Source organism: Vanellus vanellus, assembly GCF_965231255.1.
Source record: "Vanellus vanellus genome assembly, chromosome: 14".
Lineage (NCBI taxonomy): Eukaryota > Metazoa > Chordata > Aves > Charadriiformes > Charadriidae > Vanellus > Vanellus vanellus.
This window is the reverse complement of record NC_138919.1, coordinates 15,058,305-15,078,396: the sequence shown is the minus strand read 5'-3', so window position 1 is coordinate 15,078,396 and position 20,092 is coordinate 15,058,305. Positions and strand designations below refer to the sequence as shown.

The 20,092-nt window shown below is 44.8% G+C and overlaps 1 protein-coding gene across 3 annotated transcripts; it reads right to left on the bottom strand.

The window, feature by feature from the left end:
- Positions 1–1,420: 1,420 nt before the first annotated feature.
- Positions 1,421–13,836, bottom strand: DHRS7B (dehydrogenase/reductase 7B). 3 transcript variants are annotated; one of them, XM_082490299.1, is made up of 7 exons: positions 13,827–13,836; positions 7,219–7,394; positions 5,465–5,580; positions 4,550–4,760; positions 3,800–3,892; positions 2,185–2,337; positions 1,421–1,842 (listed from the first exon to the last, which is right to left on the bottom strand). In XM_082490299.1, the coding sequence occupies exons 2-7, from the start codon at positions 7,367–7,369 to the stop codon at positions 1,637–1,639; spliced, it is 930 nt and encodes a 309-aa protein (XP_082346425.1). In that variant the 5' UTR covers positions 7,370–7,394; positions 13,827–13,836; the 3' UTR covers positions 1,421–1,636. The 3 variants fall into 3 exon arrangements, with proteins under 3 accessions (XP_082346425.1, XP_082346426.1, XP_082346424.1); XM_082490300.1 differs by lacking the exon at positions 13,827–13,836 and adding an exon at positions 11,726–11,753; XM_082490298.1 differs by lacking the exon at positions 13,827–13,836 and having other exon boundaries at positions 7,219–7,458.
- Between the last annotated feature and the right edge of the window lie 6,256 nt (positions 13,837–20,092).

The following is a 20,092-nucleotide window of genomic DNA, read 5'->3' as shown; positions in this document are numbered from 1 at the left end:
CTAACTGAGCAGCAGCACTGTGATCGTTAAACGTGGCCTGGTCATCATCTGAGATGGATTCTCAGAGATCATTTATAAATCTGTAGTGGTCAGGAAAAGGCCTTGTGAAGGAGAAGGTCCTGCTGAGCCTGCAGACCTCTATCAGAGTTTGAGTGTGACTAATCCTCTGTGTGGATCCAAACTATGTCTGCTGTAAGCTGGCAGATGATGTAAAGAGGGCTGAGATAAAGTATGTTGTTCTGCAACTACTACTGGTACAACAGTACCTTGCAGGAATGTAAGAAAAGAAAAACAAACCCCTCCTGCTTTCCCATTCTTTAATGTTACCTGCTTTGAGGAGCTGAAGTAGAACAAAGGATTAATTTCATAGCAATGTAATTTATTTGGCATCAGATGTGCACTCACAGGCAGGACATACAAGGCAGTACACATGGAAAATGCTGATAAGTGCATGGAGGTGGCAGCAGGGGTCTGGCTCTTGGTTCCTATTAGTAGGCTTTATTTCAATTGCAAGTTAAAAAAGATTATATCTGTCCTTACTGAACTATTTCTATGCAGCCACTACTTTTGCATAGTGGTGCTGGTATCCCTCACAATGAGGAGAAGGGGTGAAGCATGGAATATGGCACTCCCTCAGGCTGCGATAGGTGAACAGGCAGGTATCGTTCCCCCACTGGACATGATCCCAATTAGCATCCACGATTGCTTTAAAACAGATGAGAACTAAGGGTCTGTCTCCTATGCTGTCCACCCTATGTGCTCAGATTCTCCTCTGCTTGCTTGGCATCTACGGAATCGCACCTACTCTGTGCTCTAGGCCTGCAGGTGGACCAGGTGTGCTGCTATCAGCTGCACAGTATTTACACGCAACAGCATACCTTGCTGTGCCATTTTCTATCTGTTCAGTGCTTCCCCTGCATTAACTTGTGCTGGGGTTAATGCTCTACTGTCCGGTAATACAGAGTTAAATGTCCCTGTACATCAGTAAGGCATGATTCAGACAGATAAAATAATTGCCAAATAAAACTTAGATTTTACATCAGTTACTTCTTTAAAAGTGACACTGGACTTAACTTTATATTAACATATCAGGTGATTTGGCATGTTAATGAGCAGAGGCTCTGTGAAGTTTCCCACTTCAAGCAATATGTTCTAGATCAGATTGAAAGGAGTGGGAAGGAGACACCCATCACGAGAGCTCCCAACTGAGGACTGTATTTCACAGGGGCCATGGGGTGGGCAAAGCTAAGATCTGCTTGTGCGAAGGCAAACCAGGTGGGTTTTATTTCTGGCAGGCCAATAAAGCTGAGCATGCCTGGAGTGAGGTGAGGTAAGGTGCTGTCTTCCAGCACGTGGGGCCTCCCCTGCTGCAAAGTGTGTTCCCTTGAGTTCCCCTCCCATGCAGCCTCAGCTCCCCCCCTCTGTCCAAGCACCCTTCTTCAGGTGAGGTTTAGGTGCTGTCTTCCAGCAAGTGGGCCTGCCCCGATGTGGGGGAAACTGCTTCCCACTCTCCATGCAATAGTGAATTGCAGCATTTTGAGAAAGGTTTTTCCTGCAGGAGCAGCTCCACTGATGTACCAGCCAAACTGCAGGGGGTTAGTCTCTCCCTACAGTTACTGCTCGAATGAGCTGAGCTCTAAGAGTCCTTTGCTTTTTTCTCCTTTTTTGCTCTAGTTGCCATTAAGGTGAAGAACAGCCTGGGGAAGAGGTTTCGCAGGTAGACAGCCAGGGAGGGTGTTAGGCCAGCTACAAGTACTTCCTTCTTCTTCTGTCCCACCGCATTGAGAACCACCTGAGCGACCTCTGCGGCTGTCTGTCCTTCGGCGGTGTTCTTGTCCATAACTGCCAAAGGAAAGCCGAGTAAACACCAACGCCAGCAGGTAAGCCCACGCTTAGGTACCCTTTCTAGGAATGTTCCGTTCTAACGGTACATGGCTGCTTGTATGGTTTTTTTACACCAGTTGTGTACAGGAGGAGCACAGGCAGGTATAATTCATGGTTGGGCTAGAAGTCAGTAATTGCTGTCTAGGAAGGCTAAATTTTGGGGGTTACTGTTCCTACCCTGCATCCAAAGTTGTCTTTTGATACTGTGTCCCCACCAGAGGCCATGTGTTGCAAGCACACTTTGGAGTAACTCAGTGAGGTGGACATGCTCTAGATATAGGGCAGAAAATCATATCTCACCTCCATAGCGAGATCCGTCTGCTGTTACAGCATTGAGAGAGAGGTTTGTCTGAATGTATCCAGGGCTTACAACCGTCACATCAATGTCGTACTGGTCTACCTCTGCTCGTAGACAATCAAAGAAGGCCTGGGTAGCATGCTTAGAGGCAGCATCTGAAAAAGAGGAAAAGGACTATGCACTAAGGAGAAGCAGCAGGGTTGAAGGAAGATTCGCTCCCCTGAATGGGTTTTTCACTGCAATGCAGCCACTTCTCAGCAAGAACCCAGCAGCTGTTCTCCAATTTCTAGGTTTGGGTTTATTTTAGTGAATGGCAGCAACAGGTAGTGGGAGTAAGAGGCAATTTAGGAATGCAATATGTAAATACTCAAGTTGGAAACTGGCTAGGATCCTGAGCTTAATATCAGAGCCATGCTCGAGCACTACAGAGTGAACCTAAGCTGCCTCCCACTTGCAATAAAGAAGACATGAATCCTGGCTTGGGACGCATTCGATAGGACGGGCTGGGGGAATGCAATGCCAGTACAGGAGGGCAGAGCTGACATTTGCTGTCGATCGCCCGCTGGCCTACTTGCACTGAGCGCTACAGACTTGTAGAGCAGGTTCAGACCTTGGCTGCACACAAGTCAAAACCTGATCACACAAGCAGACAGGAGTAGAGAAGTGTGGCCTAGGGCAGGACTTCCCCCTGTTAAATGGCTGAGTGACTCCTTTTGCTCGCTCCCTGTCCATGTATACTTGGTCACTACCACCGTGACTGCCGTCACCTCAACATGGCTGCAGGATTGCCACCGGCAGCACAGAGCTTGGCACAGGCTGCATACCCTGTCTGAGGACCTAGGCAAGAGCTGAGCTCTATGCTGCTGGGCCCACGCGGCTCTGGTCAGTGCAAGCAGCCCAAAAGCTCTTCGGAACACACTTCTTGGTGCAATCGTACCCTCATCATCTGCAAGACCAGACTGCCCAGATGTTCCAGGCTCTCCTTCACTCTACATCATGTCCTACTACTCTTATGCCATCCTCACTGTACTCTTCCACTTTTATGTTTATTTTCAGTGATTTACAGATGCTTGTATGCCAAATGGTCTCTTTTTAGTTCCTCCATCTTTTATAAGGCTTTTTCCAGTAATCTCACCAATATTTTTTCTTGTCATAACTGATTTAGCATGAAGAGATTGCTGGGTCAGGATAACTGTTTAGGCTTTTATTTTGGCATTGGTTGTACTGTGGCACTTCACAAATTATTAAAACAAAAAGTTCCTGCTTTCTCATAAGAGATTACCCAGGCAAACAGCAAGGATGAGATGCAGTAAAATTATGGAATTAATCAGAAAGTTTATAGGGTCTCTCAAGTGTTAAGATAGGAATTCCAAGACACTGAAAACATATACTCCTTCCCTATCCCTTAACAACCTTAAGACAGGGCTAAGATTTTGGTTTTGAGTGCCTTCCTCAACAGCTGTCAGTGATTTGTGACCACATTACAAATGATGCACAGCTCTGCCTTCCCTGCATGCAGCCAGCTCTACAGAGAGCTAAATGTGGCAGCAGCAGCCAAGTATTCATTCAGTCTAGTGCCCCAAATATGTCTTCCCCATCTTCTGTGGAGGTACTTACATGCAGATCTGAAAGGAATGCTTATTTTGCCTTGAACACTGCTGATGGCCACAATGTGGCCTTGTCTCCTCTTGATCATGGAGGGGAGAAGTGCTAGCAAAAGACAGAAAAGACCCATTCAGAATAACAGTCCTGCCATTACTGCTGTCAAGAATCAATGCTTTCACAGCATTCAAAGATGCCTAAGTGAATTACAAGATCCTCATTCAGTGCAGGGGTTGGGCAAGGGATAGTGCTTAGGATGCCTCTAACTGAAGTTGCAGTCTCACTGGTTTGTTCACCTTTCAGGAGATTCCTTGTGCCAGGGAGACTGCACAAAGGCTGTTATAGTTGCTATGATATCCCACAGGCATGGTCAGCAGGACTTGCTCCTTTCTGCCACCAGTACTCGCTCCAGGCTGAAGTTTCTTGTAACCAAAACTTCCTAGGAAAGCTACAGCTTCACCTAGAACCCATACTGCGTTCTCTAGGTCTTGATCAGAGCAGACAGCCTAACCGTATCCCTCTTCATAAGTTTCTGACAGTCAGGAGGTGTTTTAAACCAGGTGGTATCTCTAACCAGGTACTTCCCACACAGTCATGCCCAAGCATCAACTTCAGGCCTGCCCATAAAACAAAACTTTGCTCCCCTCTTACACTGTACTGTACCAAATACTATTACAAACGGAAGTTAAGCTGTGCGTAGTTGTGTTGGCCTGCAGAAGGTATCAGCCAAATCCATTGTCCCCCTGTAATCCAGATCATGCATACCTTTGGTGAGAGCTATAGGACCAAAGTAATTTGTTTCCATCACTTTCTTGTCCACATCCAGTCCTGTGTCCACAATTGTGCCTCGGAAACTGATGCCTGCATTGTTGATCAGTATGTCCACATGACCCAAGTACTTCAGGATCTCTTCAGCAGCATTTAGGACAGTTTTAGTGTCCGAGAGGTCAAATACCACAGTGTGAGGTTTGTGTGCCTGTGAATAAACAAAAGTTGGCAAAAGACCAGTTCAGGCTGTGCTGAATGTGCTGTACGTTCACACTTATGGTGGGATTTCCTAGCCCTGGAAGCACAGAAGCAGGGTCATCCAAACCTTGTGTGATTAGAGTGCAGCAGTTCCATTTGGTAGGAATACATGACAGAAGCCCGGTTGTGCTCTCATCTTTTTCTGCTCCTGTAGCCTGTTCCTTACACCAAAGCCAAGGAAAGGGGCAAGTGAGATCTTCCTCTAGTACTAAAGTTTACCATTGTCTTATTAAAGAAGATGCATCTGAAATAGTAAAAAACCTAAACAATGTGTCTTCTTCAGAAGCCAGCAATAGCCACTCTCAGCAGAATTAGACATTAAAAATAAAATACAATACAAGGAAAGTAATTTTTCCAGATTCACTATATGCCATACAGATGCAAAGGGGTCTGGGAACTCTGCACTCTCAGATGCTTTCACTTCTATTACAAGGTAAGGAGTCTTTCAGCTGGCTTATTTTTGTAGGGTTTTTACAAGGTATGACATGTCAGCTCAGTGTACTCCTATAGCAATTTGTATCCCTAACCACAGAGTTGCATTTTTCCTGTTGCTCAACCCAGAAGCAATTCTGTAATTTCTGTAATAATCTGTAATAACGTGAACAGAAGTCCCAGCCACACGAGACAATAAGCCTCTCCTTCTCCCACACTTACGTTCTTTCGGTGATTGGTCATGCTAGAAAGCTGCTGCACCAGGTCTTTGAGTTTCTCGCTGTCTCTGCCACAGAGCACCAGCTTGGAGCCAGCTGCATGGAACGCTTTTGCACATTCTTTAGGGGAAACAAGGAAGAGAGAAAAGTAGGTATTTGAATGATGGAGACAAACAGCAGATCCACATCAACCCGGTGATAGGCTAAAACTTCTTTTAGCTGGTGAGGGTCTAAGGTGGCTTTATTAGACCTGAGTGATAGGCTGATTTACAGTGAAGTCACAGCAAGATGCCACTTTCCCGTGACTGACAGACACGTGACAGCGGTGAGGCAGCTGGTGTGCTCACAGTTACTGTGCTGGTTATGCAGTTATTGTATCCTACCCCATCAGCTGGTCAAACTTGACCGTGCCTCTTAATTTTTCACTATATGCCCCTCTTAAGAGGGAGTGCGGTTCCCTTGTGTATGCCATCTAATGCAGGGGGGTCTGGTCTTAGGAGTTTCGGTTTTAATGAACACCTCCAAAGGTTTTGGAAGCCTTGGAGCTAGTGGCTTCATCAAGGTGACCCTCTTCATCAGGAAAAGGCTGAAGAAGGGATGCCATACTACTGTCCTCCTTTCAGTGCTACCAGCTGCTGAGGCAATGGCATGTTCTTCTACCCTACCCCTCTGTGATCTGATGAGACAAATTGCTTATATGTGCAAGAGATGACAGTGGATGGTAACGAAGGGTGTTTAAGAACACATAGTCATTAGAGGTGGTCTAGTATATTAATAACAGGGAGTGAGGGAAATAGTGTAAGATTTTGCCAATGAGTCAGTAAAGGAGGAAACTTCACTGTACAATGGTGGCAATCTATACCCAACAACACACAGCGCTTCATCCGCCCAGCCTATGACAGCTGAAATGACAGTCTCTCCTGAAATACTAATTCTATCTCTTCTTGATGTGAAATACAAATTCTTTTACCACTCCAACTCTTTGGTTGTGACAGGCAGGGAGGACCACTTCATCTCCTTTGGCCATTAAGGTACTGAACACCCCTGTCCTTAAGGACAAACTCACATGCAAAGACAGCATCGATATAAGCTCTATTAGTTCTATAAATGTACTCATCCTAATGAAAGGCCTTGATAGCAGAGAGCACCTTGTCTTCTCTTAAGAAGCTTTTAAAGCAATTATAGAAAGCAGAATTAGAGAACATATCCACTCACGCAAAGAATAAATTTTATTTGGGGGAAAAAAAAAAACAGGTGTTTTTATTTAGGGAAAAATACTCACTGGTGTTAATGTTGTGAAGAGTTTGAATTTAGAATGGATGAATTTGTATGAAAAGAGAAAAGGTACCTTATCTTGGGGGTGAGGGCAGGGAAAAGGAGGGGAAAGTATGGCAGGGTATCTGGAAATACAACAGACATGAATGTAGAACACCAGTTCTGGGAAGTTTTAGAGAAATAATTTGACTTCCTGGCTTTTTCAGGATTTAGAGAAAAGACCCCTGACAGCACAAGAACAGCATAATTTGTTCCTTGCTTTGATGAGCTCCATTTTATAAAACATGATTAAAATTTTCCTCAACAAATTTTGAGATTTTCTTGCATCAAAATTTGTGCTGGCTATAGTAGGGCTGTGCAAGCTATGTCTCTCAAACTTCAGAGCAATAGGAATTTTCTGCTCATTACTGCTTTATTCCAATAGGTGCCCCTTCCACAACCCTCTCCTTGTCCTGCTTTTGGGGCCCTTCTTTTGGTACATACCTTTTCCCAGGCCAGAGGTAGCCCCTGTGATCACGACCACTGCTTCCTGAAGGTAAGCTCGCATCCGCATCCACTGCAGTAGTCGAAAAATGGCAAAGATCCCCAAGCTGCCAAAAAGCAGCGGGATGATGACTGTGCTTGTGAGATCCATGAGTTTTCCTTTCTGAACAGTCTTCCTAGAGCCACAAGATGAAAGGAAACAGGCCATTTCATCATGAAGAAGATTAGTGGGGGCTTGAAAACTAGGAAAATCCTTTTTCTTAACCCTGCCTTAGACCACCAATAAACCAATCCCATCTTCAACAGATTTGCTCATCCCTTCATTTAGACTTTCAAAGTATCACATCAGTATCACATTTTAAGCATTTAAATGCTAATCTGGACATCCCAGCAGGACACTTGGTAGTGGATCTTGTCAGCAGTCATGTAACCAACTTGGGTTCAGAGATCCTGTTCCCACATTTTGCTCTAGATTCTCTCTCTTGTACGAAGTGTATTTAGAGTGAAAGCTCCTCAGAGCTGGGATATGTCTCTGCATTCTCCTGTTTGTAACAAAACCTCTTAGATTTCTCTAGAACAGCCAGTACCATGGTATCTACATGCCAGAGACCAGTTACTGTGTATTATCCCAGATGGATATAAGCCAGGCTGTCTTCTGGAGGCTCAGAGTAAGTTTTTTCTCTGAGCACATTATTTGCTTTATGCACTGAAATCTGTGCTTCCATCTCCGGTGTCTTTCACCACCTGTTAGTAGAGACGAGTTATCTGATTTAAACGAACCACATGTCCAATCTAGTGGGCTAAAGCCTACATTCATGCTCTTTACTTTTATGCCAACATTAATTGTGCAGTTTAACAGCATGAACCTGTGTTCTAATATACTGAAATTAAACCTGTGAATGAAACCCAAGCTAAAGGTATCTACAAGACCTAGCTCACCCTGGAACTGGATTCTGATACCAATGCATAGCCCTAATCTCCTTGCTAAGCCACTGCCTTCAAGAGAGTAGTTTATGTTACAGCTTACTACATGGCCAAAGAGTAAGCGATACTTCTCCTGTAAAAAAGGTCACTAATTTTCCCAGTGTATATACCCCCAAGCTTTTATGCTTGCTGTCACAGTAAAGTCAGTTACAATCCCTTCCTGGAATCTATACAACTTTTGGGTCGCACGTAAAGTCAAACCCAAATATTAGTATATATTCCCTGTTGTTCAGATAAGAGTTTGAACTCTTGCAGTTTGACCTGCAAGATAAGTCTTTACCAGGAAGATACTGGAAAGGTCTGGGCATGCAACTCATACGCTGCTTCAAACAAAAGGACAGCATGAGAAGCGGGAAACAAGAGGTAATTAATAATGCTAAGCCAGAATTCAGTGTCATTAAGTAGGACTGAGCTTGTACGGAGCTGAGGGGATGACAGAGGCTCTACATGCCGTGCAACAGAGCTGATGTCAGGCTCTTCCAGATTTCCATTAGGGGCTTGGACAGAATTCCTCAAGTAGCTGGTCAGTGAACAGACTAGTTTGCTGAATCAGTAGTGAACTGTATAAAAAAAGTATTTCTGGAGGTATAACTAGAACACAATAAAAAAAAAAAAAAACACATAAAGATAGCTGAGCTAGCTCTAGATAAGCTTGACAAGGTCGAAAATAAAACGATCACGCTAGTACATAGCTCTTCTCAAGGTACTGTGGAACTTCTCATTCCTGAGCTAACTCAAGTATCTACAAAGTACTTCATTGTGTAATACACTGTGTATAATGCAGCTGGGCATCCAGGTAGCAAGCTCCCCCGGACATAGGGAGTATGCCCAAAGTGGGAAATCAGAAATCCAAAAGGAGGATTAAACTCATTCTGTTGCAAAGCAGTGCATGAGCACAGCACCCACCTGCTCAGACCAGCGTCTTATTCTTCCACCTTTGTGCTGAGTGCGCATAAAGAGCAAGTATTTTGTACTGATTTACAGCAGACGACTGGTAGAGTGGATTTAACACAAGAGGTGTATATCACCCCTGAAATAATTTCTGTGACACTGGCCTTTTTTAGGGTGAAGCAGGAGGTTCTCCTTACTGGTTTGTGTTCAGCTAGTCATTTAAAGCAGCTGCCCTCTTGATTTGTCCTTTTTTCTTTTTCTTTTTCTTTTTTTTTTCTCTCAAGGGTCTCTTGAGATTCAGAAAACAAGATGTGGGCAGGGGCAACAGGTGCTGTGCGGACATTGAGCAGCATGGCTTACAGGACACTTTGGAATCAAAAATCTTCGGCTCCCATTTAGGACCTTTCGTTATTTCCAAAGTGGGAGCTGACAGGTGGAGTGGCACTTCCTTTTTGAGCCCATGTTGAAGGTGAAGCATTTTAAAGATCTGGCCCTGACCAGCCTTGCTTCTGATTTCAGTAAAATGCAGATGAAAAGGTAACTGGGAAGATGATGGGGCTTTTCTGACACTTTTTCTAACTAAACCCCCCTAGGAGATCCGAGGGAGTCCCATGTTTGATTACAGCACAGTTCTTTAACGTTCTTTGGCAAAAATAAAGGTTGACTTTGCAAGGACTGAAGTCTCTGCCACAGGGGCTGGTGGAAAAGAGACCCAAACCAACCAGCTGAAAGTTAACTGTGTTTTGGTCACGTAGCATCCATTGCTCATCAATATGAACTAGTTATCCCTGCTTAACTTATTGCTTAATCCTATCACTTATTCTTCTACTTTCTAAACAAATAAGGTCTGCCTTAAATCCTTTTTCATTTGAAAAATCTTAGCTTTTTATTATTTTACTTTCTCCCTCCACCCATATTATATACAGGAACTGGGCAAATTAACCAATCCCTGCCTTAAGGCTGCAGCAAGCCATGAACCCACTCGGCAGCAACAACCCACTTTTGCAGCTTCCAGGCTAGTGTGAATCAACAAGTTAACTCCCTCTGATATACAGGGAGGGGAAATACAGAATGGGGAAGAAAGAGACTGGATGAAGGAGGGAGGGGAGCAAGAGAGAGAAGGACTCTGATCAGAGATGTAGATCCTTTTTCATTAGGGCATACAGTTGCAGTACCTTCTTCCAAGGAAGGTACTCAAATGGCCCTTTAAAAAGAGCCCCTGACAAAGAAAACCTCAGTTCAGTCAGGGTTGAGAAAGAGAACCTTGTTGAACTAAATCATTTTGGAAAGAAGAAAGAATTCCTGTCGCACTTTGGACATACAGCAATAAGTTTTTCTTTGATTTCATAGACTAGCTTATATCACAAACCCACGACTCCTTATTTTAGCTTGTCATATTGAACACGCTGAAAAAAATCATTGATAAAATAAATATCAGTGGAACAAGAGAACATGGAAATCAGCTCAAGCCACTCTGCAGTATGTTCAACAATATCCATCTTACAGACCTCAGTGCCAGGCTACTGACACAACAGGGTGGCAGTTCTGTTCAGCTTTCAGGGTTATTTGGTGGAAAGACCAAAGGAAAGAATTGCTGCAACTTGAAGGACAAGTTATATTCTGTTCAGTATTCGGGTTATTTGCTGCAAAAGCCAGAGGAAAAAATTGCTTCAATCTGAAGGAGAATAAAATAGATCATAGGAAAAAAAAAAAAAAAAGACAACTTGATTCACATCAACAAAAATGTTGACAAAGGCTGGGAAGAGAAGATAAAAAACATAAACCCCAACTTAAGATGGGTAACACTCTGAAGTAGCTAAAGACATCTCGGGGCAGATAATGGCATGTCACATTAGAAACATGGGGGAGGGCAGGGAAAACATTTCCACACCTAGTTCAAGATGAACTGGATATCCTCAGACCTCCTGCTCAAAGGTCTGAGACCCCACTATCACCTTTGTTCAAAAATTTGGGTATTCATGCTAAAAAAAATGTTATTCGTTCTTAACAGATAATGTTTACGACACCAGGTTATCAGCAGAAGAGAAGCCACTGCTCATAATTGGTTCAAATAAAGTCCTGTAATTCTCAGTTCTCCATCCCAAAAGGCAGAATTGGAACATGGAGGTTATTAGACAGCAGAAATAAGAACACTGATAATGTAAGCAAATACAGGTGATTGGAAGCTTTTTGAAAGACTTACCATAAAATAAATCACATAAATACATTTTTTTAAAAACCTTTAACCTTAAAATAAAACCTGGATGTTATCCCCCGAAAGCCAGGACAATGATTTCCGAAGGAACAAGGATCTTCGTTAATAAGGTCAAGAGTGCACTAAAAGCAGCAAAGATGAGATCAACTCCTAAAAGAAACTAAAAACATGACAGTTTCCCTGAACAACACCTATTCTCTCTTAGCTTCAGCCACCTAGAATCACATTGTCCTCTACATGACAAATGGCAGCAACTGGGAGGCTATTTTCAGAAATCAAAAGGTGTCATTTAAAAGGTGGGGGCATAAAAGGAAGGAAAAAAATCATTTTTTTCTAAGAAAGCCCTTGTCCAGAAGCACAGCAGCTTTAAGCTTGATTAGCTACCAACTTTAGTCTGAAGAAAGCACAATATCCTACCTTTGAAAAGAACTGACTTGCCAGTGACTCTGTGAGATCGTGTCTCCCTCTGGTCTTTTAACAGGACAGACCTGACTTAAATTTGGCAATGGCAGCAGTCCAAGCAAATGCGCTCTGTCCAATGCTAGCACAGCCAAGAACTGCCTCTAAAAACAAACCTCAGGAATACGGTCTGTGACCTACGAAATGTGGGGGTAATTTAACACCCCGATTAAAAAGATAGAGGTGAATTCAAAATGACACAAAATTTACGATGCCTCTCTGATTATTTCTAGTACTAAGCAAATAATCTCTAGTATTGAATCCAGAGCATCCATAAAGACCAATACCAGTCTATACACAATCTAGATGGGGGGCGGGGAGTGAAGGCAGCTGCAATTCTCTGTTACTGTAATTAGTTTTGGGGCATATGCTGATTTTATACAGCACGCTCTAAAATGGGTATCGTGCTTATTAAAAGAAAACATGCTTTTAATTTCTTCTCTTTGGATTCTTGAGAACTTTGAGCACAACAGAACAGACAGGTGAGTTTCTCATCACACACTGTATCAAAACCCGGTATCTACTGGGGAAATGGGCATTGCCTCCAGCAGACCAAATTCACTAAATCCCTTATAAGCGATGTTTGACAAGGAGAAAAATGATCATTACTTGCATTTTATATCAGCTAAACAGTTTTATTGACCAAACTGCTTTGGAAAGAAATCAAATTTATAGACATCTAAGCCAGAAAAAGAAAAAAAAAAGTCATATAGCATTGTCTGTTAAATCCGTGATTTAATATAAGCCAGTGGGAAATTTGCTGGCAATTTCTCTGATGCAAACATCCCCATAAATTGTAAGTTAAACTTCAAAAAACTCATTCAAAACCCAATGAGAAAAAACAGTGATTACATTAATTCAAACAACTGAATTACTGAAAGGCCAGTGTGCACTTACATACTTACATAATCAGCTTTCATTCCAAACTTTATGAGCAGTAAATAATGTAAAGAATACACTGAGGTCATCAAAAACCAGTAAAAATCTTAAGAAGGAATGCAGGGACAGAGCTCCTCGCTACAATACAACCATTTCAAACAGAAAACAGAGAAGGGGTTCAGGAGAAGGAATACAATAATCCAACTGGAATTCTCAAAAGAAATTATGGCATCTGGTGTTATGAAGCGTGACACAGAACTGCTATGCCCCAGTAGCTGGTAGGCCCCATTCTAAGTAGTTGACAATGAACAAGTGTTTGAGGTTTGCTGAGGGGTGGGCAAGTACCAGTTGTAATATTTTGAATTAACTTTTTCTAGTGCAATTTGAACAAGCTAAGCAATATCAAGGAAAACCATCTGCTCTATTTCATTCAAAGCCATCCTGCTTATGTTTTTAGATAATTGTTATGCAAAGCAACCACCTCGCCCCATGGTACAGGGAGGGGCGAATGTTTCTAGCACCCAAAAACCAGACTGGACTTGAGAAACCATCTTAAATCTTCCTGCCACTTTTATTCCGTTACAACTTCATCTCCAAACCTCCCACTCGAAAATCCTTTATTGGTGTGTCTGTGACACAAACAAAGATAAATCAAAGTGGTATAGCTAGAAAATTAAAATATTTGCTGTGCCAGAAAAAGTATTTTGCAGACATTTACCAAATCAATAATCACCTAAAACACAGTCAGAAAATAAGAGTTGGCTTAGGGTCTCTCCCCACCCTGATTTATATAGAGATATGTATTTAATAGCTGTACAGTGTTGAACTATGTACTTGAGAGCCCAGGATTTCCCTGCACACAGATCAGAGCCACGTTCGCCCTATCTCATACGTTTGCCGGACTTCCACCTCTCGGAAGACCGCACCCGCCGTCCCTCAGCACCTCCCGGCGGGTTTCCCCGGGGAGATCCCCGGCGGGCGGGCGGGCGGAGGCGGGCAGGCCGCAGGGGCGCCGCAGGGTGACAGCTGGCTGCCAGCAGCCCCGCTCGCTACTGAGCGGGACCCTGAGAGAGCCACCGGCAGAAAGGGGCTGCCTCCCTGCCGGAAAGGCACCGAGGCGGCCGGGGCTGGGAGGAGCGGAAGGAGCGGGAGGCCTCGGAGAGGGGAGACGGGGCCCTACCTGGCTACTGTCGTCACCATGGCCACCGCCGGAAGTAACCAGAGACTGCGCATGCGCCTGAAGCGCTGCCGGGGGAGAGGCGGGCTTTCCGCCAGGGCGCCCAATGACAGACAGCTCCTCCGCCACTCCAACCGGAAGTCCCTCCTACCGCCGGTCTGGCCTTGCCGCCCGGGCGAGGGGCCTGCCCCTTCCCGCCTGTGGCAGCACTAAGGCCGGGGCTCATCACCCCGGGCGGGGCTCCGGCCCTCCGTACGGGTGTTGCTTATCCCGTGTCTCCTCCCGGGGTCGCTTCCAGCCAAGCTGCTCGGTGGGATATGCCGGAGGGGGCTGGGAGTGTCCGAGCTCTGTCCCTTGGGCAAAGGAGGGCCATAAATGGGGGGGGGGCGGGCGGGAAATGGGTAGGTGGAAGTAGTTTGGCTTCACCAAACCTCTGCGGTTGAGGCTGATTTTTACCATCATTTTTACCATTCAAGACACAAATTTGGCTGTTCCAAAGTAGCTGAGCTGGTCAGGCTGTATCTGTGGCTTGTTTTGGGGGAATCTTACGTAATTACCAATTTGACCTCCAAACAAGATCTCTTGGAGTGGACCCATTTGCAGTGTCCACCATTTTACGTGCACATTGCTAATTACACTGACCTAAATTGTGTTCTTTTCTTTGACACGTCCACATGAAAGCTGAAGATGGAGAAACTGCTTGCAGTGAGACTGTGTGGCATTATGTGACTGTGAGGAAGAATGAATGGCAAATTCCTGTTAAAGGAGAAAAAGGCATTTCTGCAACGTGCCTTTCAAAACCATGATCAGGGGAGTTCTGATTTTTCCATTTTTAAATGAGCTCTTTGCAGTGATGCTCACAGACTGCAGCAGTGGTACAGAAACATTTCAGTTTGTTTGTGATGAAATGGGGCCTGAATATGCTACGGGTTCTGTAGCTTTAAATCTCCTCGTTGAGGTAATGGCACTGAACACGGGCAATAGAGTGTGCACAGGCTGTAGCTCAAATCTGACCAGGCCTTTGGAAACCCAAGGCCCCAGTGATCCCAAAAGCCCAAAGTGCAAATGGACTCAGTGGTGTAATGAGCTTTTGCCCTGAGGCAGGAAAGGCTTCCTCCCAGGACAGGGAGCTTTTCCACCTATTTATTATGGTGTTCGCAAGCAGAAGATACTGGAAATACTTTAGTGTTATTCAGAGACAAAAGCGGTTAATCCCAGATGTTTTTTCTCTTTGAACAGCAGCGAGAGAAAGCATAGCTTTTTATGTCAGCTATATGAAAGGCAGTTTTATCGTAAATTTTTATCATAACAGTGTTCTGCTCCTCTCTTCTAATAAAGAAAATACACCGAACCTGTGAATTCATTTCAGTAAGTTTGCCATTAGTAAGGGATCGATATTTCAGGACAAAGGAGAAAAGAATTCAAGGTCTTCCTAAAAAAAATCACATTCTGACAGGTCTGAAGGTAATGCCCTCTTTTGGCTTTAGGACCAATATGAAATGAAAGGAAAGAATCAAAAATTTTACACAAATGATACTGAAAAACAAAAACCAGAAGAAGGTCATTTATGTCATGGCAACCTTACTGGAGGCTGTAGTCAGTTCAGTCTTCTGAAAATCAGAGCTGGAAAAAGCCATTTCGGATCATCTTTCCCACCAAAGCAAGGCAGGATGAGCTGTAGTCTAATACATTCTCTTTCTTACAGGACAGTAGTTGCTTGACAGCTCTGTCCAAGCTCCTGTGATCATCTACCTGGTATCTGCCAGCCTATGTATTCTAACAGGGAATAGTCTGTCACCAGACTGGCGGGTGCTGGCAAAGTTGATTGAAACCAAGGGCCCTGCAGTGATTGTTTGAGTAACGAGTCATATAGCAAAGGGTTAGACTGGAGTCGCAATTAGAGAAGAAAATGCATTGAACTAAGGCTTGACTTTGTCGCTTTGATTGGGAGCCTATTTTCTTAAGTTAACTTAGTGTAATTAGCAACAAATTCACTGTTGATTTAAACCTGCTGATTCACACATTGCACATTGGATGGCAGTTGGGTGACTTACTTATGCGGACATGCCTTTGTTCTCAGAAACACTAGAGAGGAATCTATCCTGAATTGAGGACCTTTGTTTTGGAGACCATACAGGCCTGACTGGTAAATGCTGGTATACTCTTCTAAAACTATGCCTGTTGTTTTTATTAGCACTCAGTCTCCTCTTTTCTTTCTCACTGTGTCAAGCCAGGACTGCAAGGGGTGGAATCCTTTTAGCATTTTACTTCCTTGACAAACATCCTGCTGCTCTGTCGCTGCCCTCCTGAAGTGTAGGAGCTCTTTTTTTTTGAGGGGAAAAATATCTCCAAACTCCAGGAACTATTTGCGCTTGTGTTTGGGTGACATCTGCTTTACTGCGAGCATCACTGAATGCAGATCTACAGCCTTTTAACCCTGTTCTCTAGGGCAACAATTTTGTGCTCTAGTTCTTCCAGGCTCTTATTTGTCACCTTTTTTCAAGGGATGTAAGATGTAGCTTCTCTCTTAAAGAAAAGCTTTGGTTGCTTACACTAAGAACAAAGATCTGTGCCGAGATCCCCACAGGGTAACAAAAACCTTCCCCAGGGAAAACATCCTTGAACTAGTTTGAACTGAAAGCTCCCAATTGCACTGTGCCTTTGGCTGGAAAATGTAAATGTTCAAAGGGCTGTGGCATGATTAAAGATTTTCTTGTCTCAGGCTCTGATGCAAGAGTGCAGACTCTCCTCCTCCCCTCCGTGCTTGCACACATTGGGTTTATAGGAGCGAATGGAAACAGACTAGGGTGTTAGGGGAAGAAACGGGACCTAAGGTAGAAAATGGAGAAAGAAGGGCTTCTTGGGACTTTTTCCATTCTTTGCCCATGCAGCTCTGTGCAGATGAGTCACCTGTGTCCTTTCCAGGCAGTGGACCCAAGAAGATGGTCTTGATTTTTGCGCCAGTTGCTGTTGGAACTGGGCTCTGGCTCAAGGACATCAAACTCCTTTTGGTGAACTCTTGCTGGACACCTGGTCACTAGTCTCTCAGCTCCTCTCTGGGAGAGTTTTGCTCTCTCTAGGTTCGGTTCACTGCACTCACAGGTTTTTGTACCACCCAGGTCTTTTTTTTTTTTCTTTTTTTTTTTTTTAGTTTCTGTGAGGTTTGGTTCCAGTTTTGTATAATTACTGTCTTGTCCAGACCCTGCACTGCAGCACTTCCAAACTCAGTATGAAAACAGTGTAGACTTAGTGAGACTGCATTCCTGATGTATTATTATGCTGCAGATTCCTGATCTTTGCAGCTAACCCAAAAGCCGGGGAAGAGGGAGCAGTATCCTCCTGCAGCTAAAGCTCCTCAAACATACACCACAACCATTTCACTTGAGTTCAACACCTCCAGGGGAGATACTGATGTTTTGTCAGACACAGAGGTGGAGACACGACAAAGCTGAGGTTCCATTTCCATTGCTTTAATTGCTGAGTGGACAGCTCAGGCCCAGTGTATAGAAATGTCTCCTACCTGCAGCTTTACTGATCTCAGGATATCCAACCCTGTCTTTCCCTGCTGCCTTCCCTCTTTGTTTTAGAGTGGGAAAAGCAGGTGAGGGCTGAGGGCTGGGCCCCCAAGAGCTGTCAGGCAGCAGGCACATATGCAGAGAAGTGTATATCTTACTCCTCTTCTGCTTTTTGGTGGGGTAGGAAAGAGTTAAATGACAATAGAGGGAGAGGCTGTGCTATTGTTCAGGCATCCCTGGGTCCAGGGTGGCTGATCTCTATTCCCGGATCTGCCTCTGGCTTCCTTCGTGACCTTGGCCCGGTCACTTACCTTTTCTTTTCCTCAGCTCCCAAATTATAACATGGAAATCATTCCCTTCCTGCAGTGCCTCGTTCCCTTTGGGTTGCAGGGTGGCTGAGATGATGGGAGGAGGAGAACACATTTCCACTGGAGAAATATTTACACAGAGGGTAGCAATTTTTGGACATGTTCTTGTTCATTCAGATACAGTGCGGGCTGTGCATATGGTGATATTTGGGTTTTTTTAGTAGGCAAACCTGTGGTGAAAGTCACATTCCATTTGCCGTTGATGCAGCTGCCCCAGAGCAATGCCAGCTGCAGTGATCCTTTTCTTCACTAGATGGTGCTTTTGATCAAAGAGTTGAATAACGGCAGTTCTTTCCTGCACAGAATTTCCTAATTTTTCTTCCCCAGTCTCCATTCCTTCCCCTCTTCTTTCTGTGCTTTAACACTACGGGGGACACTTAATGATGCTGGATATTGAGCAAGGCTAATCTGGTGGTAATACAGGCTCCAAGCCACCCGCGCCCACCAGCCAGCTCGTCTTCTGGGCTTTGGGTTTTGAAGCGTGTATCAGTGCTGCTGGGCTGTGGCAGAGAATTGAATTCTTTCCGTGTTTTCTATTCCCATAAGGAAAAGGCTTCAAAGAGCGGGTCCCCTCCCCCTCTCTGCTGGTGAAGGGCATTTAGGGAAGCTGGGAAAAAAAAAAAATCCAGCTCTGACAGAGGCATTTATTTAACAAACCAGTGCTTTTCACTACCTTAGCAGAAGATTGGTTGGTTTTTTTTGTTTGTTTGTTTGTTTTTTTTTTTTAAAAAAAAGGGAATTGCTGCGTTTATATCCATCTTTGTATTCGGGAGATGGTTACCTAGCCAAGGTCATTGCTGCTGCCTGCCAATATCAAGCAGCGAGCCAGCCTCCTCTTCCTTGAACGAGCACTGATTTCGGCAAGGCTTCCCCAGGTAAAGAATGGGAATGGGCTTCAATCTGCCAGGGCAGGGTCCCAAACCGCTGCCGGGGAGAGAAAGCCACAAGAACAGCCTTCCCTTTTCTAAAGGCAGCAGAAGAGATGAATGAAATTGTAATCAAACGTTTCCTGTGCAGACATGCACGGGGATGGGTTATTAGCTCGTACAGCGTCAGGCACAGCGGGGTGTGTGGTGCTGTGCTGTCATCGTCCGTCACAGCGTGTGCGGGGCAAATTGGGCTACAGACCCCCAGCACCCCAGTCTAGCACGCACAGAGGATAACCATCCTGTGCCAGACCCTTCTGACTGCCCTCAGGCTCTCGCCCCTCTGGCTCTCACCTCCAGCGATGACATTTGTTCGGGTTCATACGCTCGCAGGGCTACCTGCAGCCTGCTGTGCCCGTGCCTCTGTGCCAGGCTGCCTCGCACGCTGCAAACGTGCATCCGGACGGTCCCATGGGGGAGGCTGCGAGGTTACATCACTTACGGCTCCCTCCCCGTGGAATTTTACAAACATTAATGAATGGGGCTGGATTGCCGCTATGACGCCAATCAGCCATGCACAGATTTATAGTCTGAGGCCAGGAGAGATTATGCTTCTGCCTCTGGCACTGCACCAATGACAGCGATTCCGTGTGCGTGCTGACAAGCCCACAAGGCCGGTTCCCGCAGCAGCCCTGTCCTCACGTGCTGGATGTTATGCTTATGGCAGTGACGTCCTCACAGCAGGGACACGAGCTATGCTAAACGGCAATGTGACACAAAACTCCTCTCGGGACTGGGAGCTAACAGTGATTTCTTTGTCATTCCCCTGTCGTCATCTTCCCACTGCACATGCGTTTGTTCATCATTAGTAAGATATTGCTGATGACTAAACCCTGGGTCTGCATCACAGAGAAACCGTTTGAAGGAGCAGCCCAGAACTGTAGGGTTCAAACTCGTAAAAAGAGTGAGAAGTGGGGACAGTGCATTTCCTCACATCTATTAGATCTGGAGAGCAAACCACTCTCCCAGTCTCTCCTGGCTGAGGGGGAATTGCATCACCGGTGCCTGCAGGTATTTATTTTTTTTTCTGAAATGTGCTTGTTTTATTGTTTTCCTCCGATGGAATTTGCCAGCGTCTCCCAAATTATGTGGTTCTGAAATTTAAAAGCAACCTACCTGTGTGGGGGAGAGAATGAGTGCTTTTCACTTTGCAATCTGGCTCTTCCCTCCCTCCTCCCTTTTCCCCACATCCCCATGTGTTATGGAGCCAGCTGCTCCCGGAATAGTTTGGGAATGAAATGTCACCGTTTGAAAGTGGTGAGTCACACTTTTTGAAGGGGAGAGGGGGGGGAAAGAATATGAAATCTTGCGGCGTGGCAGAGCGTCTCCTGGTGAGTACAGAGAGATTTTTAAAACCACAGACTCCCTGATGATGGAGTTGAGGGGCTTTGAATAAAGGCTGCTGGGTGTGTCCGTGCTGCTTTTTTGCAGGAGGATCTCAAAACCCTCTGCAAACTTTA

Excerpts from the sequence above, each read along its gene's own strand:
- DHRS7B (XM_082490298.1), bottom strand. The coding sequence starts at position 7,426 with ATGGCCTGTTTCCTTTCATCTTGTGGCTCTAGGAAGACTGTTCAGAAA. Across the intron at positions 3,893-4,549 it reads TCCTATAGCTCTCACCAAAG|CACTTCTCCCCTCCATGATC; the intron begins GTATGCATGATC and ends GTCTTTTGCTAG. Across the intron at positions 2,338-3,799 it reads CATTCCTTTCAGATCTGCAT|ATGCTGCCTCTAAGCATGCT; the intron begins GTAAGTACCTCC and ends CCTCTTTTTCAG.